The sequence below is a fragment of the Mesoplodon bidens genome (genome assembly GCF_964165515.1).
Source record: "Mesoplodon bidens genome assembly, chromosome: 13".
Taxonomy (NCBI): domain Eukaryota; kingdom Metazoa; phylum Chordata; class Mammalia; order Artiodactyla; family Ziphiidae; genus Mesoplodon; species Mesoplodon bidens.
In genome coordinates, this window is record NC_138169.1 from 43,486,276 (window position 1) to 43,510,410 (window position 24,135).

The 24,135-nt window shown below is 39.7% G+C and overlaps 1 protein-coding gene and 1 long non-coding RNA gene across 2 annotated transcripts in view; both read right to left on the reverse strand.

Annotated features, from left to right (window-relative positions):
* LOC308627332 overlaps nucleotides 1-24,135 on the reverse strand; it is a 336,433-nt gene that overhangs the window by 246,219 nt on the left and 66,079 nt on the right. The window lies entirely within an intron of this gene.
* Nucleotides 1-24,135, reverse strand: part of CHST9 (carbohydrate sulfotransferase 9) — a 243,896-nt gene that overhangs the window by 114,621 nt on the left and 105,140 nt on the right. Inside the window, exon 3 of the mRNA XM_081253337.1 lies at nucleotides 8,542-8,580. Within this exon, the coding sequence (XP_081109463.1) occupies nucleotides 8,542-8,580 (39 nt within the window). The remainder of the gene's footprint in view (nucleotides 1-8,541; nucleotides 8,581-24,135) is intronic.

Sequence of the window (24,135 nt, forward strand, 5' to 3'; positions counted from 1 at the left end):
ACAGTCACGCTAATAACTCCATGGTGAAGATGTATAAGCAAAGGCAGGTAAGCAAAGATAGATTCAAGAGACATTCTGTGAGGACTCAAACGAGGTAAAGATGTTCAAACAAAGGCATGGGCCGTGGTCAGGATCATCGTCTATAGGTGGTTCAAGAAGCCAAGACACTGATGGTCATGTGGAACACAGATTAAATATGCTTTCTCGAATCAGTAATGTAGTCATTCGTGTAGTAATCCCTTAGTATGAATGCGTGATCAGTTTACTCAGCTGTTTCGGAAGGCATCCCCTGGCTCTGGTCTTCCCCTTCCTGGCTGTCTCTACTTCAACCAAGGCTCTGCCCCGTTCAGAGTTGCTGCAACTGCCACTCAAGTCATAACCTCACTTCTGGGGTGAGCAGTCTGCAGGTGTTTCTTATTTCCTCCTAGTCTCCTGGCTTCTCTCCTGTCCTACAAATCATCTTATCGGGAATTTTCAGTGAGATAATAGGATCATTTATACAATTGATTACTGTATTGCTCAGCTCAAATGACTACATTCCCTTTAGAAGGTTTTCAGTGACACCGTGTACAAGTATATCATTTACAGTTGATTAAAATGTCTGTGATCATTTCTATGAAAAAAAAAAAGTTGGGCGTCTGTTCCTTTGGTTAGAAATACAAGTTCATTGTTTTCTCTGTGGGAAAATCAGGTATGACTTAAGACTCCTTTCACAAGAAAGCCACAGGATCACCTATATTCTATTTCTGTGGGCATTTTTAATCCTTTGTTAGTGTAAGTACAACTTTTAACTAATCAAAATATGCATTGACCTAGAATGCTCGGGAATGGAGCAAATCAGGTCAGACAAAAGTGTAGTTACTATTATATTGACTGATATACACACCTCAGATGCCCTTTGGTGCAACTTCCACAATAAATTCAAATTAGTGTGAGCCTAATTTTGTTGAGAACTGCTTTGGCTTATACTGCCTTAATAATATACCTCCTGAAAGTCCATTTTTATTTGAGTTATTTTCCATTTTAATTAGGAATTCCTTGTGGCTTTCTTATAGAATATTTAAGATGAAAGACTGAAGTAATTTTTGGCTAACAAAATTACAAAACTTTTCTTTATTTTATCTTGTGGATAAAAGGAACACATATATGTTGTTCAAGAATCAACCCAGATAAAAGTTCTTTTTCAGTTTTACAATAAGCCACGCTGCTTTAAGGTAAAGTCTATTGTGATGCAGATAAAAAGAATATTTCTCCTCTAACACCTAAAGAAAGTTTCAGGCCTCAATTTTGTGCAAATAAATCCTGTTCTGTGCACCATAACAGCAATCCAAATTAAACATGTGGAGGGAATTTCCCGGAGACGTTTTCATACCTGCACTTTGACCATGTGGGGTGACATGGCTATTTCTCCAACATTAGCTATTTATCATTTTAGATTTGTTTAGTTTGCATACACATACTGTTTTAAATGCAGTGTTATACAATGAAATTTAAGGGAGTTTTGAATAATGTGGCACAGCTGTGCTGCTATTCATTCTTTATCATAAATTCGACTAGCTGGAAAATGAAGTTTGTTTAAAAATAAACTCTTCAGGACTCCTTTTAATGAAACGCCCGTGTGTCTGTCTTCCATTTTGTGGATGGAAAAATGCATCTAAGATAACTTATTTCATTCACTGACAAATACTGTTCTGAAACCACAAGCCCGGAGAAGATTGGTTATTTTTTTATTTTATTTATTTATTTATTTATTTATTTGTGGTACGCGGGCCTCTCACTGTTGTGGCCTCTGCCATTGTGGAGCACAGGCTCCAGACGCACAGGCTCAGGGGCCATGGCTCACAGGCCCAGCCACTCCGCGGCATGTGGGATCTTCCCGGACCAGGGCACGAACCCGTGTCCCCTGCATCGGCAGGCAGACTCTCAACCACTGTGCCACGAGGGAAGCCCGGTTATTTTTTTAAATAGATTTCATTAACATAGTTCAGAGAGTCAATGCTTCAGGAAAGCTGTTTAAAAAAGCAAACATCTTAGAGACGGATTGCCTGGGAGGCCGAAGCAGAAGACTGGTAGTTTAGAACCAGAGCATGGATAAAGACGAGACATCGTTTATACTAACCTGGACCATTTGGGTATAGAATGTGAGGAATGAATATTTTACTTATTTTTTCATCAAAGCCCTGGGGCCCGTGTAGGACTGGATGTGAATCACAGTTCTGGGTTCCAGTCTCAACTCTGTTGTTTTTAGCTAGCCACGTGACCTTGGCCAAGTCACATATACTAGGCAGTGGGAAATGCTGAGGCTTTGCTGTCACTCAGACGGAGACCCAGTGCTGTGCTTGTCAGTGTTTAACAACTGGCTTTCCAGGAACAAGCAAACAAATCAACCAACTCTGGTTTGTAACGTTTGTCAATTTCCGTGGTGTAAATGCTCCCACCATGGCCAGTTGAAGTTACCTACATGACCTCACTGAGCACAGAGCTGGGACAAGAAAAGCACAAACAGTTCACTCCAGACATCTCCCCAGACAACACAGGCTCAATGCCACTGCCTCAGTGCCATTTCTGGCTCCACCAATTAACACATGGGGTCAAAGGCAAGTTATTTAACTTCTCTACATCTCGGTTTTCTAATTTTTAAAATGTTGACCATAACCAGAGTTTACAAGGCCATTTTGAGGGTAAAATGGAAGGCACTGAGCACAGAGCCTGAAATAGCAGGTCTCAGTACACATTGATTCCCTGACATAATGATTCTGTCTTTCTCCTTCCTCCTTTTCACAGGCAAACCCTTCAAAAGAACCAGTTCGTATTTGTTCTCTACTCCCTCACTCAACCCATCGCTATCTGGATTTCACTAATAGAACTCTTAAAAAGTAATTTCTTTGTGGTGACCAGCAGATTTTTCCCCCCAACTCCAATGGACGTTTCTTAGGTGCTTATTTTATTTGATTGCTCTGTGGCATTTGACATACTTGACCAATTCCTTCTTCTTCTTTCTGTCTTTCTTCTTCTCTTGGATTCAGAGACAGAAAATCCTGCTGATTCTCACAAGACAACCTAGATCTTTCCTAGGCTGTAGCCTCTGGTTCTTCTTACTGTGTTCTTTGTTCATGTTAGGGATTTTCCAAGGACTCATCTCTGCCTCTTTTCTCACACCCCCCTGTCCCTTTGGGCAGCTCGTTCATAACCAAGGCTTCAACTCTTATCCAGGCACCAACTTGAAAGGCAAGCCTGCATCTCAGACCTCTCTCTGGAGCTCCAGGCTTGTAATGCCTGCTGCTTATTTAACATTCTTGACATTTCTGCCTTTATATCTCATAGGTCCCACTATAATCAACAAAGATATATTCAATTTATCATTTTCCCCACCAGACCTGTCCCTCCTCCTGTGTTCCCTACACAGGATGACCTATTCATCTTATTTCTTAGGCTGGAAACCTAGGAGTCATCCTTCTCTACCTCCCATATCCAATCAAACAGGCCAATTCTACCTTGTAAATATATCTGCATTCATTTCCTTAGCTTCCTCGATAATGACACTGTCTTAGTAAAGACCCCTCAGACCTTCATCCTGTCATTCTTTGATATTAAAGTGATATACCACCTGATTTTCCTGCCTTCAGTCAATTCCCCTTCCAATCCACACTTCCTCTGGAGGATTTTTATAAAATGCAAATAGATCATGTAATTCCTTGCCCTTCATTAGCTCCCCACACCTACAGCATAAAGGTCAAACTCCACGGAAGGGCAAAATGGCCCTTGTTAATTCTGGCTCATGCTTATTTTTCTGGCCACATCTCTTGCCTCTTGCCTATTTATGACTATACTCCATCCAGTCTTACTTAACCACAAACCTTTCCCTCAATAGGCCATGCTTCTTCTTGTCTTTACCTCTCTGGAAAGCCAGCCCTTCCCCTTTTCCATCTAGTGAATTCCAATTCTTTCTTCAAGGATCAGCTCAAGTCTCCCCTCTTCCATGAACCCTTCTTTGAAATCCTCAGGGCACCTAGTACATGATTCTCTAGAAGGCACTCTTCACACTGGATTATAATCATCTGTATGCATTTGTTTTTCTCCCCCAGGAAGTGAATGAACATTAATGCCATATCTTATTCACCACTGCATCTCCGGTATCAAGCACAAAGCCTGGACTGCAAAAATGTTTAGCAAATTGAATGCATCAACTTCTAAATGCCTCCTCAGATTCCTTCTCTGCCCTCTTTGTGGTGCTAGATGATATGGAATCAAGACAAGAGTTTTTTTTTTAATTGAGATATAATTGACATGTAACATTATATTAATTTTAAGTGTACATGATTCATTCAATATTTGTGTATATCAGAAAATGATCATCACAGTAAGTCTAGTTAACATTTTTCACTGCACATGGTCACAAACTTTCTTTTTTCTTGTGATGAGAACTTTTAAGATCTACTTTCTTAGCAACCTTCAAATATGTTATATAGTATTAAGTGACAAGAGCTTTTGTAAGCTATGAACAAGTTAGGATGGTATGCATTTTCAACCTTGATTCTAACTGGAATAATGATTTTCAAAGTGAGAATAAAACATGTAGAATATTAAAAAATATTAAAATCCAAGAAATGATAGACTTTTCAAGAATGATAGTTTACTTAAGCATATTTGTTGCAACACAACCTGCCTGCTAACTTCATGTTTACTGTTGGTCACCAGTAATGAAGACAATGACAAATTAGGTCTTCTCATGTTTATTTTTGAGGGTTTTTTTAGATATCAAAACTGTGGCAAAAAGCATTACAAAATAGTAATAGCACAGATGAAAATCACGCTAGATATGCATCCACTTGAAAATTTGCGTTCAATAAATGAGTAACATTTAAGAAAATGAACATGCTATTCCCGCACAGATGGAAGGATTTATTCAGTATCTAACTTTTTAAAAACCTGAATGACTGCATGTTCAATGTCGTTTAAAAGTTTTAAAATGGAGGTGCTATTTCTGTTTTAGAACATTTCACAGAAGTGAAAAGCCCAGTCAAAGAGTAAGTAGCAAGATCTAAACTTGCAAAGCAGGTGTTCTACCATTTGCTGAATTTCCAATAATAAATTCCACCTTTTAAGTTGAGAAAAAAATAGCATTGTTCTTCTTTACCGGTTACTTTTTGCAAATTATGCAAATGAAAAAAAAACATCTTGAACTTTAGGGATGTTCTAATGTCATAAATGAAAAGAAGGCAAATTCATTTTGAAACACTTATTATCATCTATACTGATGACTCCATTCTCTGGTCCACTAGGGCTATTCTTTACTTAATACTTAACTGGATTTGAAAGTGTTCTCCTTTTTGGAAAAATTGGAACAATATATATTTAACAGATGGCGTCTGTATAGCCTACCCTAGTAAGCCTTCTAATTTATCTTTTTCTAAATAATAATTTATGGAGCACCTTTCTCTGCGAGAATTTTTTGTATTTTTTGCTGTGTTGTTTTTTAAAGAGCAAGAATTCCTTGACCTCAAAAGGGATTTTTCTCCTAATAAGATAAAAACACTTCAAACTCAATAAAGGTTTTAGGCAGAAATCTATGGAATATAGCTGGGTTTTTTTCTTCTTTTTCTTTCTATTTTTCTGGTGAGGACATTGGGTCCTTAAAATAATCAAGGGCGAATAGGTAATTGATGATATCAGTAACGACTCCTAATATTTGTCTGTTTACCATTACACCACCACATATTTTTAATATTCTTTACCAACCCAACTAGCCAAATTTAGCTTTGATATTGCTGGCCATGTTTTATGAATTTGACATGGGTTTCCAAATCCAATGTCAGGAGGCATATGCTTTGAATTATTTTTCAAAAATGACTAAGCTTACCATAGCTTTCCAAAACTGATATCAGATTATACATATTCTCTCGTGACTCATTCCTGGATTATCAAAAACAGCATCACACTTGAAATGACAGCTGGGGTTGCAATCAGGGTGCAAACAACAACTTTTTCCTGCAAAGAAGCTAAATATCCTATAGAACAATTTTATTTCATAGTCTTAGCTCTATTAGCTATATGCTCTACTAAGCAACTCAGTCTAAACTGATTTAGCTAAGTTTTGGAACATGATTCATTCAGTTATATAATGTGAGCCATTTAGAAGGCTTTATTTTGTATCGATCCATACACACACAGTAGAACCATTTCAATAAATTAATAATGGTAAGTAGAATCATAGACATAAAATTGGAAAGAACTTCAGGAATGATCCAACCAAACTCTTCATGAATCTCTTATCAACATCCCTTGCAGGTGATGGCAAAACCTTTGTACAGTTTTACTCACACAATCTCATTCTTTCCAGTCCTGGAGAGGTTTCCTTGTTAGAAAGTTATTTATTTTTCTGAGTAAAAACTTACCTCTGTAAGTTTCATCTTAGTGCAAGATTCTTTAAACGAAGAATTAACCAACTTTACCTACCCAAAAAATGAGGGTCCTGGAAGTCCCTATTTTAATGGGGAATTTTTTTTTTTTTGTCTACAATATTTTTCTTCTAAATTCTTTCTCCCATACTGGGAGATAGACCCAATATAAGCAAAAGGGTGTGGGGTGTATTGTCTAATACAGCAGGTAAGACATAGAATCTGAGCAGAATGAACAACAAATGATATAAAGAAGTCCAGGCAGGAAGTGAGAAGCAGGGATGCCCATGATGCTCTTGGTATCTCAGGCACATGCTTTATAAAGAGGCAGACATTCATTCTAGCACCACAAATTGAACATGGTGATACTTAGGACCACACTGGCAAAGGTTACGTTTCAATTTTGAAAACTCAGACTATCTTTACAAATGTAGATTTCCCGAGGGCAGGATTTGTGTTCTTTGAAATGAGGAGTCAAAAAAAATTTTCCCAATAATTTGAGCTCTCTCCATTAGTTCTCCTTGACTTCACTTTCTCATAGAAAGTTTCTTTCACTTTCTCATAGAAATGGGACACATTGACAAGCTGTGAATCAGCTGGGGAAAATTAGCTCCATTAATAAAGGGAGTTTCCTCAGAACCCTGATGATTAGTGTTTCCTGTTGCCTTAAAAAGATTTTCCAACTGTTGAAAAATATTTTATTAAGCAAGAAACTTAATACAGTGTCAAATTGACTAGCACTTTGATTTAAAAAGAAAGCTTAGGAATGGGGGACACTGGGAAGAATAAGGAATGAAGAAATCTGAGTTCATTTCCTGCCTCTCTCTCTAGTCCTTTGTGTCACCTTGGTCACACAGCATATCAGAATCTATGAGCATGGAGGGAACTTAAAGAGGCATCTTGTTTAACACTTTGGCCAATTTAGCTTTCTTCCCAACTATAAAGTTTCTTTAAGCCCATACCTACAGGATCATAGCAATAGCATTTCAGAAACAGTATAAATAATTTTCCCCCAAGGAGCAATAATAGAGGTAAGCACATCTGTGAGGACACCAGATACTTGCTTGCCTTCACATTTTTTTTTTGGTATTCATGATCAGGTTTTAAAAGAGACACAAGGAGAATGCAAACAATAACATCTAAGAGGGAAATCAGGCAGGTAATAAGTTGCCCAGTTGTCTGAGATGAATGCTAAGGTTGGGAAGGAGAAAAGAGACAGGGGCTTAGGCTGTTTATACATTTTTTGATTAACACAGATTTTGGTCTTCTGTTGACTTCACTGTTTGGAAACACACAAAATACATTGTTACCAGACTAAAAAAATGAAAAAAGATAGTGTTTGGGAGTAATGTGTCTTTATGTTGGGTGCTCTCACATATCATAAAATAGTGGGTTGGTGAAGACTTCGGAAGGGTGGTGGGCATAGATGTATATGCCAAATTAGAATTCTCTACAAATATTGACAATTTTAGGGCATTGGGAGCTGGAAGATTGCCCTTATGCAAAGATTTAATTGGTAAATTTATCTTACCTTATGACTTTAAGCCAAAAGCCAAGTGATGAAAATATGGAAATGTAAAGACTCATTTTTGTATTAGATAGCAAATATTGGCCCTTACTATGTGCAATGGCATTGTGCCAAAGCATCACTCACTTCTGAATATATATTAGGATTTAGAAGTGGAATGTTTTTTAAAATTTCTCCAAAATGTAAAGATTCTTCTTGGTTAAGCAGTTGACACTGTCCTGAAAAACATCAGCTACATAAATTGGCTTAAGAAAAATAATTGAGATTCATATGTATTTGGGAAGATGAAATAGTTGTCAATGATTAAACCTTCATATTTTGAAATCAGTGCTTGCAACACTTACCTTTTAAATGGATAATCATGGAAAAATTAAATAACAGGCCATCTCATTTTTGTTTGAATAGAAAGATAGGATGAAAAGGACATGACTGATGTGGAAGTGAAAAAGCTAAATGCATTCATTTATTTTAATTAATTTAAAATCAGTCAAGTCTAGGATTATAAACTATTACATTTTTAGGTGAGTTTTTGAATACTACATTGCAAATAGATTTTTTTTCAAGGTGGAAGTAAAAACACAACATAAAGCTGAGGCCAATTAGTCAACATCTTACCTGAAGCTGCTCTTTGTTCACTTTTCTGCTCCACTCTCCCTGAAATAAGAAGTGGCAGATCAGTTGCAATGTGCAGCCATGAGAATATGATGTAACTAAGATGAAAGCCCAGTTTTTGGTAACTTCCAGACACAGTCACTAGGTCAGCCATGTCCAACATTCCTCTAGAGATGACTGGGCACAGAGGAAAAGGGTGAAAAATATTCTCAAATCAATTTATGAAAGTCAAAAATTAATGAATATGCATTAAACATGCTTCTGGGTTTAAAAAATCTTGTAAGAGCCATTTACTCAACAATAAACCTACAAGGTGCAAATCCCCATAGAACAAACTGTTCTACATGGGGGTAAACACCTGACTAAGATAAGACCATGGTCTCTTACAACCTACTTGGGAAGGTAAAGGACAGACAATATAACATGAAATGAGATGTGCCCCCAAAGGGTATAAATGTTTAAAGATATGAGAGGATGAAAGGATTATTTTAAGAAATAAAAGGGTGCTCGTGAAGTTATGGAGAAAGTAGTATTTGATTTGGACCTTGAGAGATACATGTGATTTGGGGAATTTGAAAAGGGGAAAGGATTGATTCGTGGCAAAGGAAACAGTAATGGGCTATGTAGGACAAAGCTATTTGAGCAAGAAGGGTCATGTTTAGGGCTTGCTTTAAAAACCTGAATGAGAGTAACTTTCCATAGGAGGAGTATCCTAGAGCAGCGGTCCCCAACCTTTTTGGCATCAAGGACCGGTTTCGTGGAAACAATTTTTCCACGGACGGGGGAGGGAAGGGATGGTTCATGCGGTAATGCGAGAGATGGGGAGCGGTGGAGAGCTATGGGAAGTGATGGGGAACGATGGGGAGCGGTGGGGAGCGATGGGGAGCGATGGGGAGTGATGGGGAGTGATGGGGAGCGGTGGAGAGTGATGGGGAGTGATGGGGAGTGATGGGGAGCGATGGGGAGCAATGGGGAGTGATGGGGAGCAGTGGAGAGCGATGGGGAGTGATGGGGAGTTGTGGGGAGCAATGGGGAGTGATGGGGAGCAATGGGGAGCAGTGGGGAGCGATGGGGAGAGGTGGGGAGTGGTGGGGAGCGATGGGGAGCGGTGGGGAGTGGAGGGGAGTGATGGGGAGTGATGGGGAGCGATGGGGAGCAATGGGGAGTGATGGGGAGTGGAGGGGAGCAGTGGGGAGCGATGGGGAGTGGTGGGGAGGGATGGGGAGTGATGGGGAGTGGCAGATGAAGCCTTGCTCGCTCACTCACCGCTCACCTCCTGCAGCCTGTTTCCGAAGGTCTGCGGCCAGGGAGTTGGGGACCCCTGTCCCAGAGGTTGGGCAAGAGGTAATTGGTTGAGTATGACAGTGGGAGCAGAGAGGAGGGAAGTGAGGGGTGTAGGAGACAGTGGGAAGGCAGAACCTATAGGGCCCAGGAATTTACAAAATGTGAAGTGCACGGGAAAAGGAAAGGTCAAGATGAATGGCTGCTAGTTGACTTTGGGTGTGGTGATGCAATTTGGGGAAATGGTAAAATAGGGTGCGAGCATGGGAATGATGAGTTCAGTTTTAGACTTAATGAGTTTGAAGTGCTTCCAGGAGACGGAGTTTGGGAGAGAGATCAAAACTGAAATTATAGATGCAGAAAATGTCCATCTTGAGAAGATGGCTGGAGCTGAGGGGGGAAATGGAAACATAAAGACAGACAGAACAGAGGGCTGGGCTGAGGACAGTGACCAAGAGAACAAAAATACTACTCTTGTTTTGTGATGAAGGACGATGAGAAGACAAAAGGAGAAGCAGACCTCCACGGAGATCAAAAGAACACAAAGTCATGTACCATAAATAAAGTTTTAAGAAGTATCAGGGGTGCCAACAGCCTCCGATACCACTGAGTTCACGCGGTTGTTGCTAGACTATGAATGAGAAGTTTTAGCAGAGAGGGGATAGTAAGGGGCTGTGAGTGTCTGAAGAGCAGTGGGTGATGAGGAAGATGAGGCTGAGGAGGAAATGACTTGTTCATGACATTTGCCAGCACAAACATGAATGAGATGAGGTAACAGTTTGGGCAGGAGTTCAGTCAGGGTTTCTGGGACACTTCAGCATGTTTACAGGCTTAGATCAGAAACGTTGCACCAGGGCAGTGGTGTGTGTAAACACCACAGTTGAGGTGAGAGCCTTGGTTTTGTGATGAGTAAGTGAGGGCCACCCTTCCAGCCATCACCTTCTTGTCATTTATCAACTTGTCACAGATGGAGCTAGTTACTGAGAGTTTATGGAAGCTGCACGTAAACTTTAAGTTTTTCTACCAGCGCTTCGTGTCTTTTAAAATCCTAGACTGGGGATTCCCTGGTGGCGCAGTGGTTGAGAATCTGCCTGCCAATGCAGGGGACGCAGGTTTGAGCCCTGGTCTGGGAGGATCCCACATGCCGCGGAGCAACTAGGCCCGTGAGCCACAACTACTGAGCCTGTACGTCTGGAGCCTGTGCTCTACAACAAGAGAGGCCGCGATAGTGGGAGGCCCGTGCACCGTGATGAAGAGTGGCCCCCGCTTGCCGCAACTAGAGAAAGCCCTCGCACAGAAACGAAGACCCAACACGGCCAAAAATAATAAATAAATAAATAAATTTAAAAAAAATAATAAAATAAGATAAAATAAAATAAAATAAAATCCTAGACTGTAAGGTGGAAAACGTATAATCCTTCCCTTGTGCAGCTGCCCAAAGTGTAGAATTCATTTAACTGGCATCTTGATTAATCTCACATTCTATTCATTTGGGTGATTTCCAGAGGACTTGTTTAATGCAATTTATTTCAATGATACAAACAGATAAATGGCATGAATGGTCCATTTAAAGGTTTCATTCATTACCAAGTATGATGGGGTACCTCCTCATTTAAGATTTTTATTGGGCAAGACACTATGTACCTTTGATTATAAATTTTTATATACTAGGGGCCTCAAACACTTTCATGAATTTTAAAAAATGCTATTTAAGTCCTGAATTATTAAAAAAATATTAAAAAGATGTTTAAAAAACCCCATCTTTTTGGAGAGCCTTTATCTTGTCTAAGAATGCATCATAAATCCTTAAAGTTGACAATGAGTGTATTGAAGATTAATAACAGAGTGTGGTAACCAGTCTCCAAGGTGACCCCAATGATCCTCATCTTCCCGCCTCCTGGCATTTGTATCCTTGTGTTGTCTGCTCCCACACTGAATTAGACTGACTTATAACCAGTAGGATTTTGCAGAAATAATCAAGTGTGACTTCCAAGGTTGGGCCTCAAAAAACACTGTGGCTTCCATTCCATTTTTGCACTTCCTCTGAGGAAATCCAGATAATAGGTTACAAGGACACCCAAGCATCCCAAAGGAGAGACCCATGTGGCAAGGAACTGAGGCCTCCTGTCAACAGCCAATGAGGAACTGAGGCCTCTAGTCAACAGCCAATGGGGAATTGAGGCCTCCGTCAACAGCCAAAGAGGAACTGAGACCTCCTGTTAATAGCCAGTGAGGAACCAAGGGCTCCAGTCAACAACCAATGAGGAACTGAGGCCTCCTGCCAGCAGTCAGCATCAACTTGCCCACACACGAGCAGCCCATTCTCTAGCCTCTCTCAAACCTTCACATGGCCGCAGCTCTGGCTGTCTCCTTGACTGCAACTTCCTGCGAGACCCTGACCCAGAACAACCCAATCAGCCACTCCAGAGTTCCCCACAGAAACTGTGTGACGTAATAAATGTTTACTGTTGTTTTCAGCTGCTAAGTTTTGGGTAAATTATTATACAGTATTACATAACTAATACTTATGGGATAATTTTATTATGAAAGTTTGGGTTAATTTACCACTTAATAGGATATACCTACAGTGATGTTAGTTGTGGCAGATCAGTCAGTCACCCTGACTTTCTCATCTGTACGGTGGGGTCAGAGCCTGCTTTTCTCGAATGCTGTGAGGATTAAATAAGTCCATATGCAGAGCCAGCAAGAAATGGAGGAAACTAACACAAAATACTGGGGTTCGAGGTTTTAGAAGGGAGCCTGGACGGCATTGCTGATAATGTTTTTTCACTGAGATCTCAAACAGTTCTCTGCCCTTGTGTTGTATGAAAGGGCTCTGTAAACTGTGGAATGGTGTATAAATCTTCTGCATTCGTTTTATTATGCTATTAGTTCTGTTATAGGAATCACTTGGATTTCTATTCTTAGTTACGTATACAGTAAACTTCAAATGAGAAAAATAAAAACTGGATAAATAAGACAATCTTATATTGATCAAGAGACACAGAGATTGCACTGCTTAACTGGAGATAACCCTCTAGATTTCTTTTTTGGTCTCTTTATCTTGCTCTGTATGGGTGATCTTATCTCTCGGTGTTCACCTTCACAGAAAGATGATGTGAGACCTACATCTCCAGCTCCAAAATCTACCTAGGTGTTAGGTCTACTGGAAATCTCTATCTGTATTTTCTACTTCACAACACAAGTCCTTAATGTAAACCATTATATTCCCCTCCCAAACTGCTTATCTTTAGTGCTATCCTCCTATCTGCTCAGGCACCCAAACATGAAACCTAAGAATCATCAGCTCCTCCCTTTCACTCAACCTCAGACCACTACATTCTCCCTCTACAGGGCCTTTCAGATCTAACCTCTCCTTTCTCGTTGCCATTGTCCTGTTTCATAAACTTGATATTTCTTCCTGGGGTTATTTTCTACAGGCTCCTAACTGATTTCTTTGGTTTTAGCGATCATTTTTCCATCCTTGCACTCTGATCTCTATTAAAGATTAAAATACACATTCCCTAATATGAAACTGATGACCCTGGAAGATTTGGCCATGGCCTACCTTCTGCTACCACCCCTGAAACACCATACAGAACACTTACCAACTATGTCAGGAATTGTACCTCCCCCTCCAACTCCCTGTGCATGATGATTCTGCTTCCTGGAATGTCCTGTCATGTCCTTTGGGCCTATCAAAACTCCATTCATCCTTCAGAGCTGAGCTCAGATGCTGGCCCTTCTGTGAAGCCTTCGGCTTGTGTCACCTCCCGCAATGGTCCACTCTGCAGAATTAATCATCCTTCTTTCTATGCTCCTTTAGTCCTTTATTTGTACCTTTGCTACAGCACTAACTCCAGTGTTTGGTTTATAATCAATTGTGTGTTTATTTCCCCAGCTGGACTGCGGCCTCCTTTAGGGCAAGGGGTGTATCCTATGCTTCTCTGTCTCCTCACGCCTCACAGTGCCTGGAACACAAATGCTTGCGATTGAGTGGGCACCGGGAGACTTATGTATCATCCCAACACTCCTTCAAATGCTAAAGAACATGAACGCTATTTTAGTGCTGCTAACATTGAGCGCAAGTACAACCAAGAACAGAGCTTTTACCAAGTATCTACATTGGTAGATACTAGAAAGCTATTATATTAGAAAAGTGGGTGATAAAATAACAGAGGCTATCAGAATAATGAACATACATTTTGCTCTAGTTGTGCTTTATTGTAACACAGATTCTACTTTAAGAACAAAGCATTAAAGTATGGTTTGCATCTTACTTCTCTTTAAGCCTGGATGTAGCACTCCACCTGTGAGGAAACAAAATGAACTATAATTTCATAAAAATGGAATTTTCAGGGTCCAACTGTTCTTCTGAGAAAATGTATTTAGTTGAACATTAAAATTCCACATCTCATGACTATTTATTTATATAAACTGAGTTCTGATATTTTTAAAAGCTATTTTAGACTTGGGGTTGATATGGTTTCATGGAGAAACATTAAATATATATCCACTTATAGCACATTTCAGTACTTCAGTACAGAAATAGTTCCTTAATCGAAGTGATTGTTTCTGATCTTTTAAAACCACAGGCATGTAAACGGCAATCCAAGATGTCTCACCAATAATGAGCAGGGTGTTTGTACCACAACTCAGTATCTTGTCACTTCTAATGAAAAGAAAATTTTGTGCACACATATATATGTATTTATGTGTATACGTATATACAAATAGTGGGTATACACATATGTGTGTGTACATATATGCATATATACATACATATAATGCATTACATATATGTACATGTGATATGTATCTTGTAATTTTACAATTTGACATAGTCTAATCTCCAAAACATACTCTCTCTTCTACCTGCTTCCATCATTGTGTAATAAAGTGTGTCATGGAATCTTATCAAGCTTCCCTCACTGCACTACCAATTTCTCAGTGCCAATTCTGAGTGTGCATTCAGTCACAGGCATTTTATCTGCCCTGCTCTGAGAGGTATTATTAATCACATCCTGTTGCTAGGATACCTGAGAATGTTCATTTATGTCTGATGTTTCTTTGGCAAAATGCACTATGAAGATGGCATAGAATCATGACAAGGAAAATTACTGTGCACATGCTACTTATTTTTAAAAAGGCAGCGGGGGAAAGAAACATAACTACCAGATAATATAATGTGAACTCCCATGAATTTTTTTTTAATACCGTTTGTTTCACCTAGACTTTAATGGAAAAGTGCTGGCAATATTTCTGGATAATGAGAATCTGTAGTACTTCTCTACTTCTGAGTTAACTAGGAAAAGTAGAAGGAGGTAGGGTTTTAATTCTGTTTCCTTTATAGGGACTTAGAGAGGGTGGGGTTTTAAGATTCACTCACTTCAAATGCGTCAGTTACAGACGGGGTTACTAGGTTACAGTGCTAGCTGATTTGTAGAGCCAGCCTAATACACAGGTCACCACTATTGCATGTTTAGCTATTTTAATGCAAGACCTAAGAGAAAAGTAACCTTCAGAATGTGCATTTGGGTAATGGGGGAAAAATGCCTTTATCAATATCTTAAAAAACTACTGTTGGGCCTCCCTGGTGGCGCAGTGGTTGAGAGTCCGCCTGCCAATGCGGGGGATACGGGTTCGTGCCCCGGTCTGGGAGGATCCCATATGCCGCGGAGCGGCTGGGCTCGTGAGCCGTGGCCGCTGGGCCTGCGCGTCCGGAGCCTGTGCTCCGCAGCGGGAGGGGCCACAACAGTGAGAGGCCCGCGTACCACAAAAAGAAAAGAAAAAAAAAAAAAAAAACTACTGTTGTTTTGGGTATTAGTATACCAAAGATTCCTGCTTATTGATTGTAATCAGAGAGAATATGAATTTTATATATTCACCTAAATGCAAATAAAATTCACCTACATGCAAGGTTTTTCTTAGTCAATCTCTTCCCACAGGAAACAGCATGATATAGTGAAATAAACATGGACTTTGGAGTTAGATGGAGTGACTTCCTGTCTTAACCACTGGTCCCTCGGAGCTATGTAATCCTGGGAACAAGGCATAGAGTATCTCCTCAATACATGTTCCTTTCTGTTGTCTCCTCTCCTCTCTCCAGTGCTTGTGTGTGTGTGTGTGTGTGTGTACACAAGACATACATATACATAGTATCTGTTTATCTAAATTTATCTATTGTATCTATCTCTACCTAACTCTTGTATTTCAACTGAAAACATAAACAATTTGAGTTTTACTTCCAATATTGTTTCCAAGTGGTATTAGCAGAGTGCTGTTTTTATAATCATGCTAATAATAGTAGCTAATGTTTATTAAACAATATCTATGTGCTCATCACTGTAATCAACATATTATATGTGTTAATTCATTTTATCTTCACAGTATTATGAGACTTTACATTCTACCGGTTTTCAGGTAAGAAAACTTGGTAGAAATTTGGTAAATAACTTTACCAAATCACTGAACTACTTAGTGGCAAATAAATAACCAGAGGATAAAAAATAGTTGCGGTGAAAGGTAGGGAGGAGTAACGATTTGGATATCTATCCATAAGCTGTATATAATCAGTCCTTAGGTTTGGAGGGTTACTTGAATAAATTATTTTGTTAAAATATTTCCATAGACTTTTAAAAACTAGCTCTTCATTATTTATCAAATTATTTGTTTGAATAAATGAACTGCTTATTTTAGCTGCTAAATACCTAATAATAATGTTTCAGGAGTAGAATGCCAAAAAGACCTTCAGATTTTGAACTTTTTTAGTAGTTTCGTATTTATTTAGTACCTACTATGAGTCGGGCACCCTAATAACACTTAAAAATTATTTACTTTAATTTTCACAATTAACTGAGTCGGTATTTTTAAAAGCTATTTTAGACTTGGGGTTGATATGGTTTCATGGAGAAACATTAAATATATATCCACTTATAGCACATTTCAGTACTGAAGTTGTCCCTTAATCGAAGTGATTTTTTCTGATCTTTTAAAACCACAGACACATACATGGCAATCCAACGATGTCTCACTAATAATGAGCAGGGTGTTTGTATCACAAGTCAGTATCTTATGCCACTTCTAATGAAGAGAAAATTTTGTGCACACATATATAAGTATTTATGTGTATACACATATACAAATAGTGGGTATACATGTATATATGTGTGTATATATATTTATATATCTACATATACATAATGCATTACATGTATGTACATGTGGTGTGTGTCCTGTGATTTTACAATCAGATATAGTCTAATCTCCAAAATATACACTCTTCTACCTGCTTCCGTCATTGTGTAATAAAGTCTGTCATGGAATCTTATCAAGCTTTCCTCACTGCACACCAATTTCTCAGTCGCCAATTCATGGAGTAGATGAAAATTACTTCCATTTTCCAGTGGAGAAAGGAGGCTCAGAAAATTCTCTGAAACGGCACAAGGTTCCAGTTAGTGATTAGCAGGATTAGACTTTGAAGCTGAGATCTGTACCCTTTCTGAGCTTACTGGCTGCGGTGATTACAGGCAGGTCTGTAGAGTGGTAAAGAGCTCTTCCACTTAATCAATGTGGGACACTGGAGCATCATTTAACCTCTCTAAATTGTATTTATCTGGAAATAGGGATAATACTAGTTCCTACTTCACAGGGTCATTGTGAGGGTTAAACAAAATAATGTGTTTAATAATAATCCTAAATATTTTGAGTGCATAATGCAATCACATTTATAATGTTCTCACTTCAGTGCCTGGAAAATAGCAACATAGCGTATTGCCAGGTGCTTCTCTTTATGAATGTTCCATGTCAGGTGGTCCATGGTAACATATGATACTTCTACATATTCTCAAGGTCAATGGCTTTGTTTACACTTCAGATTTTTACCATCACATCTCTTTCTTGCTTTCCCTTAGAATTTCTAATCGAGAAGTAGCTTTTCACTTTAGTGAATTCCTTTCCTCTCCTCGTAACTTTTTCCAAATACAAATTGGTTTGATAAAATACATTGATATGGCAAAACTCTCCCCAATTATGAGTTCAGATGACATGATTTTAGAACCCAGCATGTGTGGTCCAAATCCCTATCCATATTTTGTACTGACCAGCAGCTATGGAACTGTCAACAGTGTGATACGGTCTAAATAGAAAGGGAGAGCTTTTCTAGAAACCAGAGGACCTCATTACCAGAACTTATTCCTTGAAACAAATGGTAAGACCTTGAACAAGTAACTTGACATTTCCAAGATTCACAGGTCTCTTTAGTTAGATAGGTAAATACTATCTTTCAATAATACCAAAAGAAGTTGTACAAACAGGGATGTGAGAAGATTTTAAGTACCGTACTATAGGGCAGGAACAGAGACACCTAACTAAGCCACTGTAAAGACCAGCTAGTCTAAAACCAAAAAGGACCTATTATATAGCACAAGGAACTCTGATCAATATTATATAACAACCTAAATGGGAGAAGAAGTTGAAAAAGAATAGATACATGTATATGTATAACCGAATCACTCTGTTGTGCACCTGAAACTAACACAACGTTGTTAATCAACTATACTCCAATATAAAATAAAAAGTTTAAAAAAATAGACTGGAGAAACTGCATAGTTTCTCTTTGGTCAATTGTACAAAAAGGCAGAGGAGTTTATTTTATTATTGATATCTGGATTTATGCTGATGCTGAAATGGCACTGGCCTCAGCAGACACTGTGATGAGCCTCTATGGCTGTGGACCCTCACTGCCCTCCTGCACGTTTAGATAAACTCCACTTGCTCTTTTGTCCATTTCTATTTGCTGAGTTGATGTGTCACTATGATGCTTAGGCAGACGGAGCCATTATGAGCACACCTGCATGCTGTGAGCTCCAGACAGTGTATACTGAGCCACAGAAAAACACCCTTCAGAAACGTATCGATACCGATAGTTCTGGCCTCTGAGGTTGGCCATCTGCCCTGGCAGAGCTGATACTCCATCTGTGCCCCCTAGCCCTGGGGTCTGCCATCCATCATCGCGTGTAAAAAGCCTGAGAAGAACTGAATGCTCAAAGAGTTTTCCTGGGCTGACCCCTCTACAGAGAAATAGGAAAATCAGTAGGAGAAACAACAGTTTTGTGTTCTCTTGGAAATTCTCAAGTATAGAATTTCTTCCGACTTAGATCCACCTGACAAGCACATAATTAATGTGACAAGCAACAGTTCCTTTCAGATTCCCAACATTGGCCTGGGTGAATTAAATCTTAAAGTAAACCTTTTGATATTCAGAACCTCATTCTGAAGCAGTCATTTGTTGGCAGAGTTTTTTGGAAGACCTTTAGATGTTGAAGTCAGATTGGAAAAAATATCCAATCAACCCAAACCCAGGTCTTAAATATCTCTGTAAAATGGGAATGCTAGTTTTACTAATGTATGTTTCAGCTACTGACCAAAGCAGGGATGTGTGCATTTGTACTTTCCTTTGTGCAATAACATGTTCCTTGTACGTTAGATGTGAATAATTATTCTTTTTTTAAATAAATTTATTTTATTTTATTTATTTACTTTTTGGCTGCGTTGGGTCTTCGTTGCTGCACACAAGCTTTTCTCTAGTTGCAGAGAGTGGGGGCTACTCTTCGTTGTGGTGCGCAGGCTTCTCGTTGTGGTGGCTTCTCTTGCTGTGGAGCACGGGCTCTAGGTGCACGGGCTTCAGTAGTTGTGGCACGTGGGCTCAGTAGTTGTGGCTCACGGGCTCTAGAGCACAGGCTCAGTAGTTGTAGTGCATAAGCTTAGTTGCTCTGCAGCATGTGGGATCTTCCCAGACCAGGGCTTGAACCCGTGTTCCCTGCACTGGCAGGCAGATTCTTAACCACTGCGACACCAGGGAAGCCCCGTGAATAATTATTCTTTTTTTTTTTCTTTTTTTTTGCGGTACGCGGGCCTCTCACTGTTGTGGCCTCTCCCATTGCAGAGCACAGGCTCCAGACGCGCAGGCTCAGCAGCCATGGCTCACGGGCCCAGCTGCTCCGCGGCATGTGGGATCTTCCCGGACCGGGGCACAAACCCGTATCCCCTGCATTGGCAGGCGGATTCTCAACCACTGCGCCACCAGGGAAGCCCCCTAATAATTATTCTTAAGTGACATATTATTCTAGGTGCCCTTGGAATCTTCATTATATAAAAGAAATAGGAATGAATTATTTTGCAAAATAAAGAATCTTTTCATAATATAATTATTCAGTCCTGTGCTAGAATAACAATGACCATGTTTTAAGAGGTGGAGTCAGTTTCCTTCCTACTGAACTGTCCAGGCCTTTGTAAATTGCTTAATGAGTAGAATATGCTGGAAATGTCAGTTTCTAGGCCTTGAAAATCAGGCAGCTCCCACTTCCCGAGTCTTTTAATACTTGCTCTGAGAGAAGTCTGGCCATAATGTAAGAAAGCCTACCCTGAGACCACCATGCTGTGAGGAAGCTCAAGCGAGCCACACCTGGAGGCCCTGTGGAAAGTGAGCTGCCTGAATCATACATGACTGACAACTAGCTGTTCCAGCCATCCCAACCCAGGCGCCAAACTTGTGTGGATGATGAGGCAATCCTGGAAGTGGATTTTCCAGCTCCAGTTGCTTCAGCAAACACCATATGGATTAGACAAATTGCCCAGATGAAACTTTTCAAAATTTCTAACCTACAAAACTGAAAGCTAAATAAATGTTTGTTTTATACCATTACGTTTCGGCATACTTTGTTTTAATCAAAAGATAATAAAAAAATCTCCTGTTTCTGTTTTCACAGTAAGAATATTTATTGATAAACCTATCAATACATACCAGTATATATTGATTTTTTTCCCCTTAAAGCAGGGCTCACCTAGGTTCCTTCTTTCCTAAGATGGCTTGCTCAACTATACCTATAAATATGTTCTATTATCCAGCATTTTAGCATTTAAACTTATTCCTCTTCATGACACAGAATGAAACCTGTTATTATTGAGTATGGTTAATTTATGTACAATCTATATAGATTAATATGTACTTTGGTTTAATAAAAGTATTACAATATTAGCCTATGTCCAGGTTATCAATCAAAAGTAAAGTGGAGACTTGCCAATTATGTAGCATTTCAGAACATGTCAACCATCAAATGAGGCACCCGTTTGAAACAACATTTAAATATTCATCCAGGCTTCAAAAACTTTATCGCTGATGGTTGGAAATTATACAGAAACCCTCTGAACTGAAACACTGAAAAGATTCAACAGCAATTTCTGTTAAATAATTTAAAATTATCTTACTTTCCCTGGGTAGATTTACTTTTAAAGGATAAATTAGTAGAATCTATATTGAATTAAGAGCTTTGATATTATTTAGGGTTCATTTTCTGTATGAAGGTGACAAGGGGAAACATTTCATTAAGAAAGGTAATGATTTGAGTCCAGTCAGACACTATGCTTGTGAAGTTGGAGTTTGTTCACTTTAAATACAATTTATTTGGCTCACAGACAGACAATCCAGCCCAGCTTTTCATCTGAAGGAAAAGAGCACATTTCACTGCTCTCTCCTGTGTTCTTAATCATCTCCTCATTAGCCTGTGAAGAAAGCTGCTAGGGGCCAGAGGTGAGCTTCATTTACTCTTTGAGATGTCAGCACCATTTTCATTCCCACTAGCCCCAAGTTTTTCCTTTTTTATCTTTAAAAAATGCTCATCATACTTATCCTTTCCTTCACATTGACCTGCATCAAAGGTTTGGGCCTTAGACATGCAGGGAAGCTCTTATTTCATAGACTGAGGGAAGACGATGAAGAAAGTGTGCGTAGATTAGTGGCCATGGATTTACTGCTTTCAGACTTTGCAGTGTACTTTGTGATCTTGTAAAACTATCCTCTGTAAACCTGGTTGACTACCCGAGTTTACTAGAAAAGTTGTTAATGATCTAGTCCATTTTATGTATAGGGAAAGAGGCTCACCAACACTTGGGTCCTTCAGAGAAAGCAACAAGAGAGAAATGCTGCCAAGCCCCTATGACATGACTGGCAGAAAGCTCAGCATTTTATGTCTGCAACACTGTAAAGAGTAGACAAGAAACTCCTGGCCAAGGGAAGGGCTGTGGAAAGCAGAGTCTGTTGACTGGCTCAATGGATGCGGCCTCCAGCAGGGGCTGGAAGTGGGCCTTTACCTAATAATAGAGACAGAAGAGGAGACGCTCCAGGAGGGAAGAGAAATAAATATCATCTGAACACCTAAGGCAATAAGTTATTTTCTGGTGAAATCTTTTATTGGTGTTTGGTGTGAGATGCTGATTTCGGAAAAAGCCAGCCAGGGCTGACACAGTGCAGAGGGGAGGTCCTTCTGCTGCAGCTTACCCAGAAAGACAGGAAGTAGAGCACCCCCCACTCCCCCACCCCGGAGAGGGTGCAGGTGAGCACAGGAAGGGAGTGGGAGCATGGAGGAGAGTCTTCTCACCGACTTCAGCCACTGCAAGCTTAGATTTGCACAAGATTGAGAATCTGGCATTCCCAGGGGAGGGGAGTGACTTTCTAGCTGTGTTTACTATGGCAGACACAGCTGAGTGCCTCCCCTCCAGTCACTGCTCCTCTTGTTCCATGCCGGTACCTGACCCTCCAATCACATGGATGACATGGATGAAACATGACTGACATAAACTCATCATCGTGGTCCCACTCCCCTTTCTTTAGATGGTCATTTGACATTTCTGGCCAATGATATGACATGTCAGATGAATTCTGTTGAAGAATTTCATTGAAAGGTTTCCCATGCCAATAAAAAACAACAGATTGGAGAAAACACCTTCTTTTCTTTTAATTTTTCTTTCTTTTTTAACACCTTTATTGGAGTATAATTGCTTTACAATGGTGTGTTAGTTTCTGCTTTATAACAAAGTGAATCAGCTATACATATACATATATCTCCATATCTCTTCCCTCTTGTGTCTCCCTCCCACCCTCCCTATCCCACTCCTCTAGGGGGTGGCAAAGCACCGCGCTGATCTCCCTGTGCTACGCAGCTGCTTCCCTCTAGCTATCTATTTTACGTTTGGTAGTGTATATATGTCCATGCCACTCTCTCACTTCATCCCAGCTTACACCTCCCCCTCCCTGTGTCCTCAAGTCCATTCTCTAGTAGGTCTGTGTCTTTTGTTCCCGTCTTGCCCCTATGTTCTTCATGACCATTTTTTTTCTTAGATTCCATATATATGTGTTAGCATACGGTATTTGTTTTTCTCTTTCTGACTTACTTCACTCTGTATGACGGACTCTAGGTCCATTCACCTCACTAGAAATAACTCAATTTCGTTTCTTTTTATGGCTGAGTAATATTCCATAGTGTATATGTGCCACATCTTCTTTATCCATTCATCTGTCGATGGACACCTAGGTTGTTTCCACGTCCTGGCTATTGTAAATAGAGCTGCAATGAACATTGTGGTACATGACTCTTTATGAATTATGGTTTTCTCAGGGTATATGCCCAGTAGTGGGATTGCTGGGTCGTATGGTAGTTCTATTTTTAATCATTTAAGGAACCTCCATACTGTTCTCCATAGTGGCTGTATCAATTTACATTCCCACCAACACTGCAAGAGGCTTCCCTTTTCTCCACACCCTCTCCAGCATTTATTGTTTCTAGATTTTTTGATGATGGCCATTCTGACCAGTGTGAGATATCTCATTGTAGTTTTGATTTGCATTTCTCTAATGATTAATGATGTTGAGCATCCTTTCATGTGTTTGTTGGCAATCTGTATATCTTCTTTGGAGAAATGTCTATTTAGGTCTTCTGCCCATTTTTGGATTGGGTCATTTGTTTTCTTCATATTGAGCTGCATGAGCTGCTTGCAAATTTTGGAGATTAATCCTTTGTCAGTTGCTTCTTTTGCAAATATTTTCTCCCATTCTGAGGGTTGTCTTTTCGTCTTGTTTATGGTTTCCTTTGCTGTGCAAAAGCTTTTAAGTTTCATTAGGTCCCATTTTTTAATTTTTGCTTTTATTTCCATTTCTCTAGGAGGTGGGACAAGAAGGATCTTGCCGTGATTTGTCATGGAGTGTTCTGCCTATGTTTTCCTCTAAGAGTTTGATAGTGTCTGGCCTTACATTTAGGTCTTTAATCCATTCTGAGTTTATGTACCTTCTTTTCTTTCAGTGGATGTTGTCACATCTAGGTATGATGCCTGCAACAGGAGAAGAACAGCACGCACTGCAAGGATGACTAAAGGGAACAGACCCCAGGAGGATGTCCCTAAGGCTCTGAATTCATGTGCCACAGAACCACCCCACCCTGAGATTTCTTGTTATGGATTATTTAACCTTTTAATGTTTAAGTG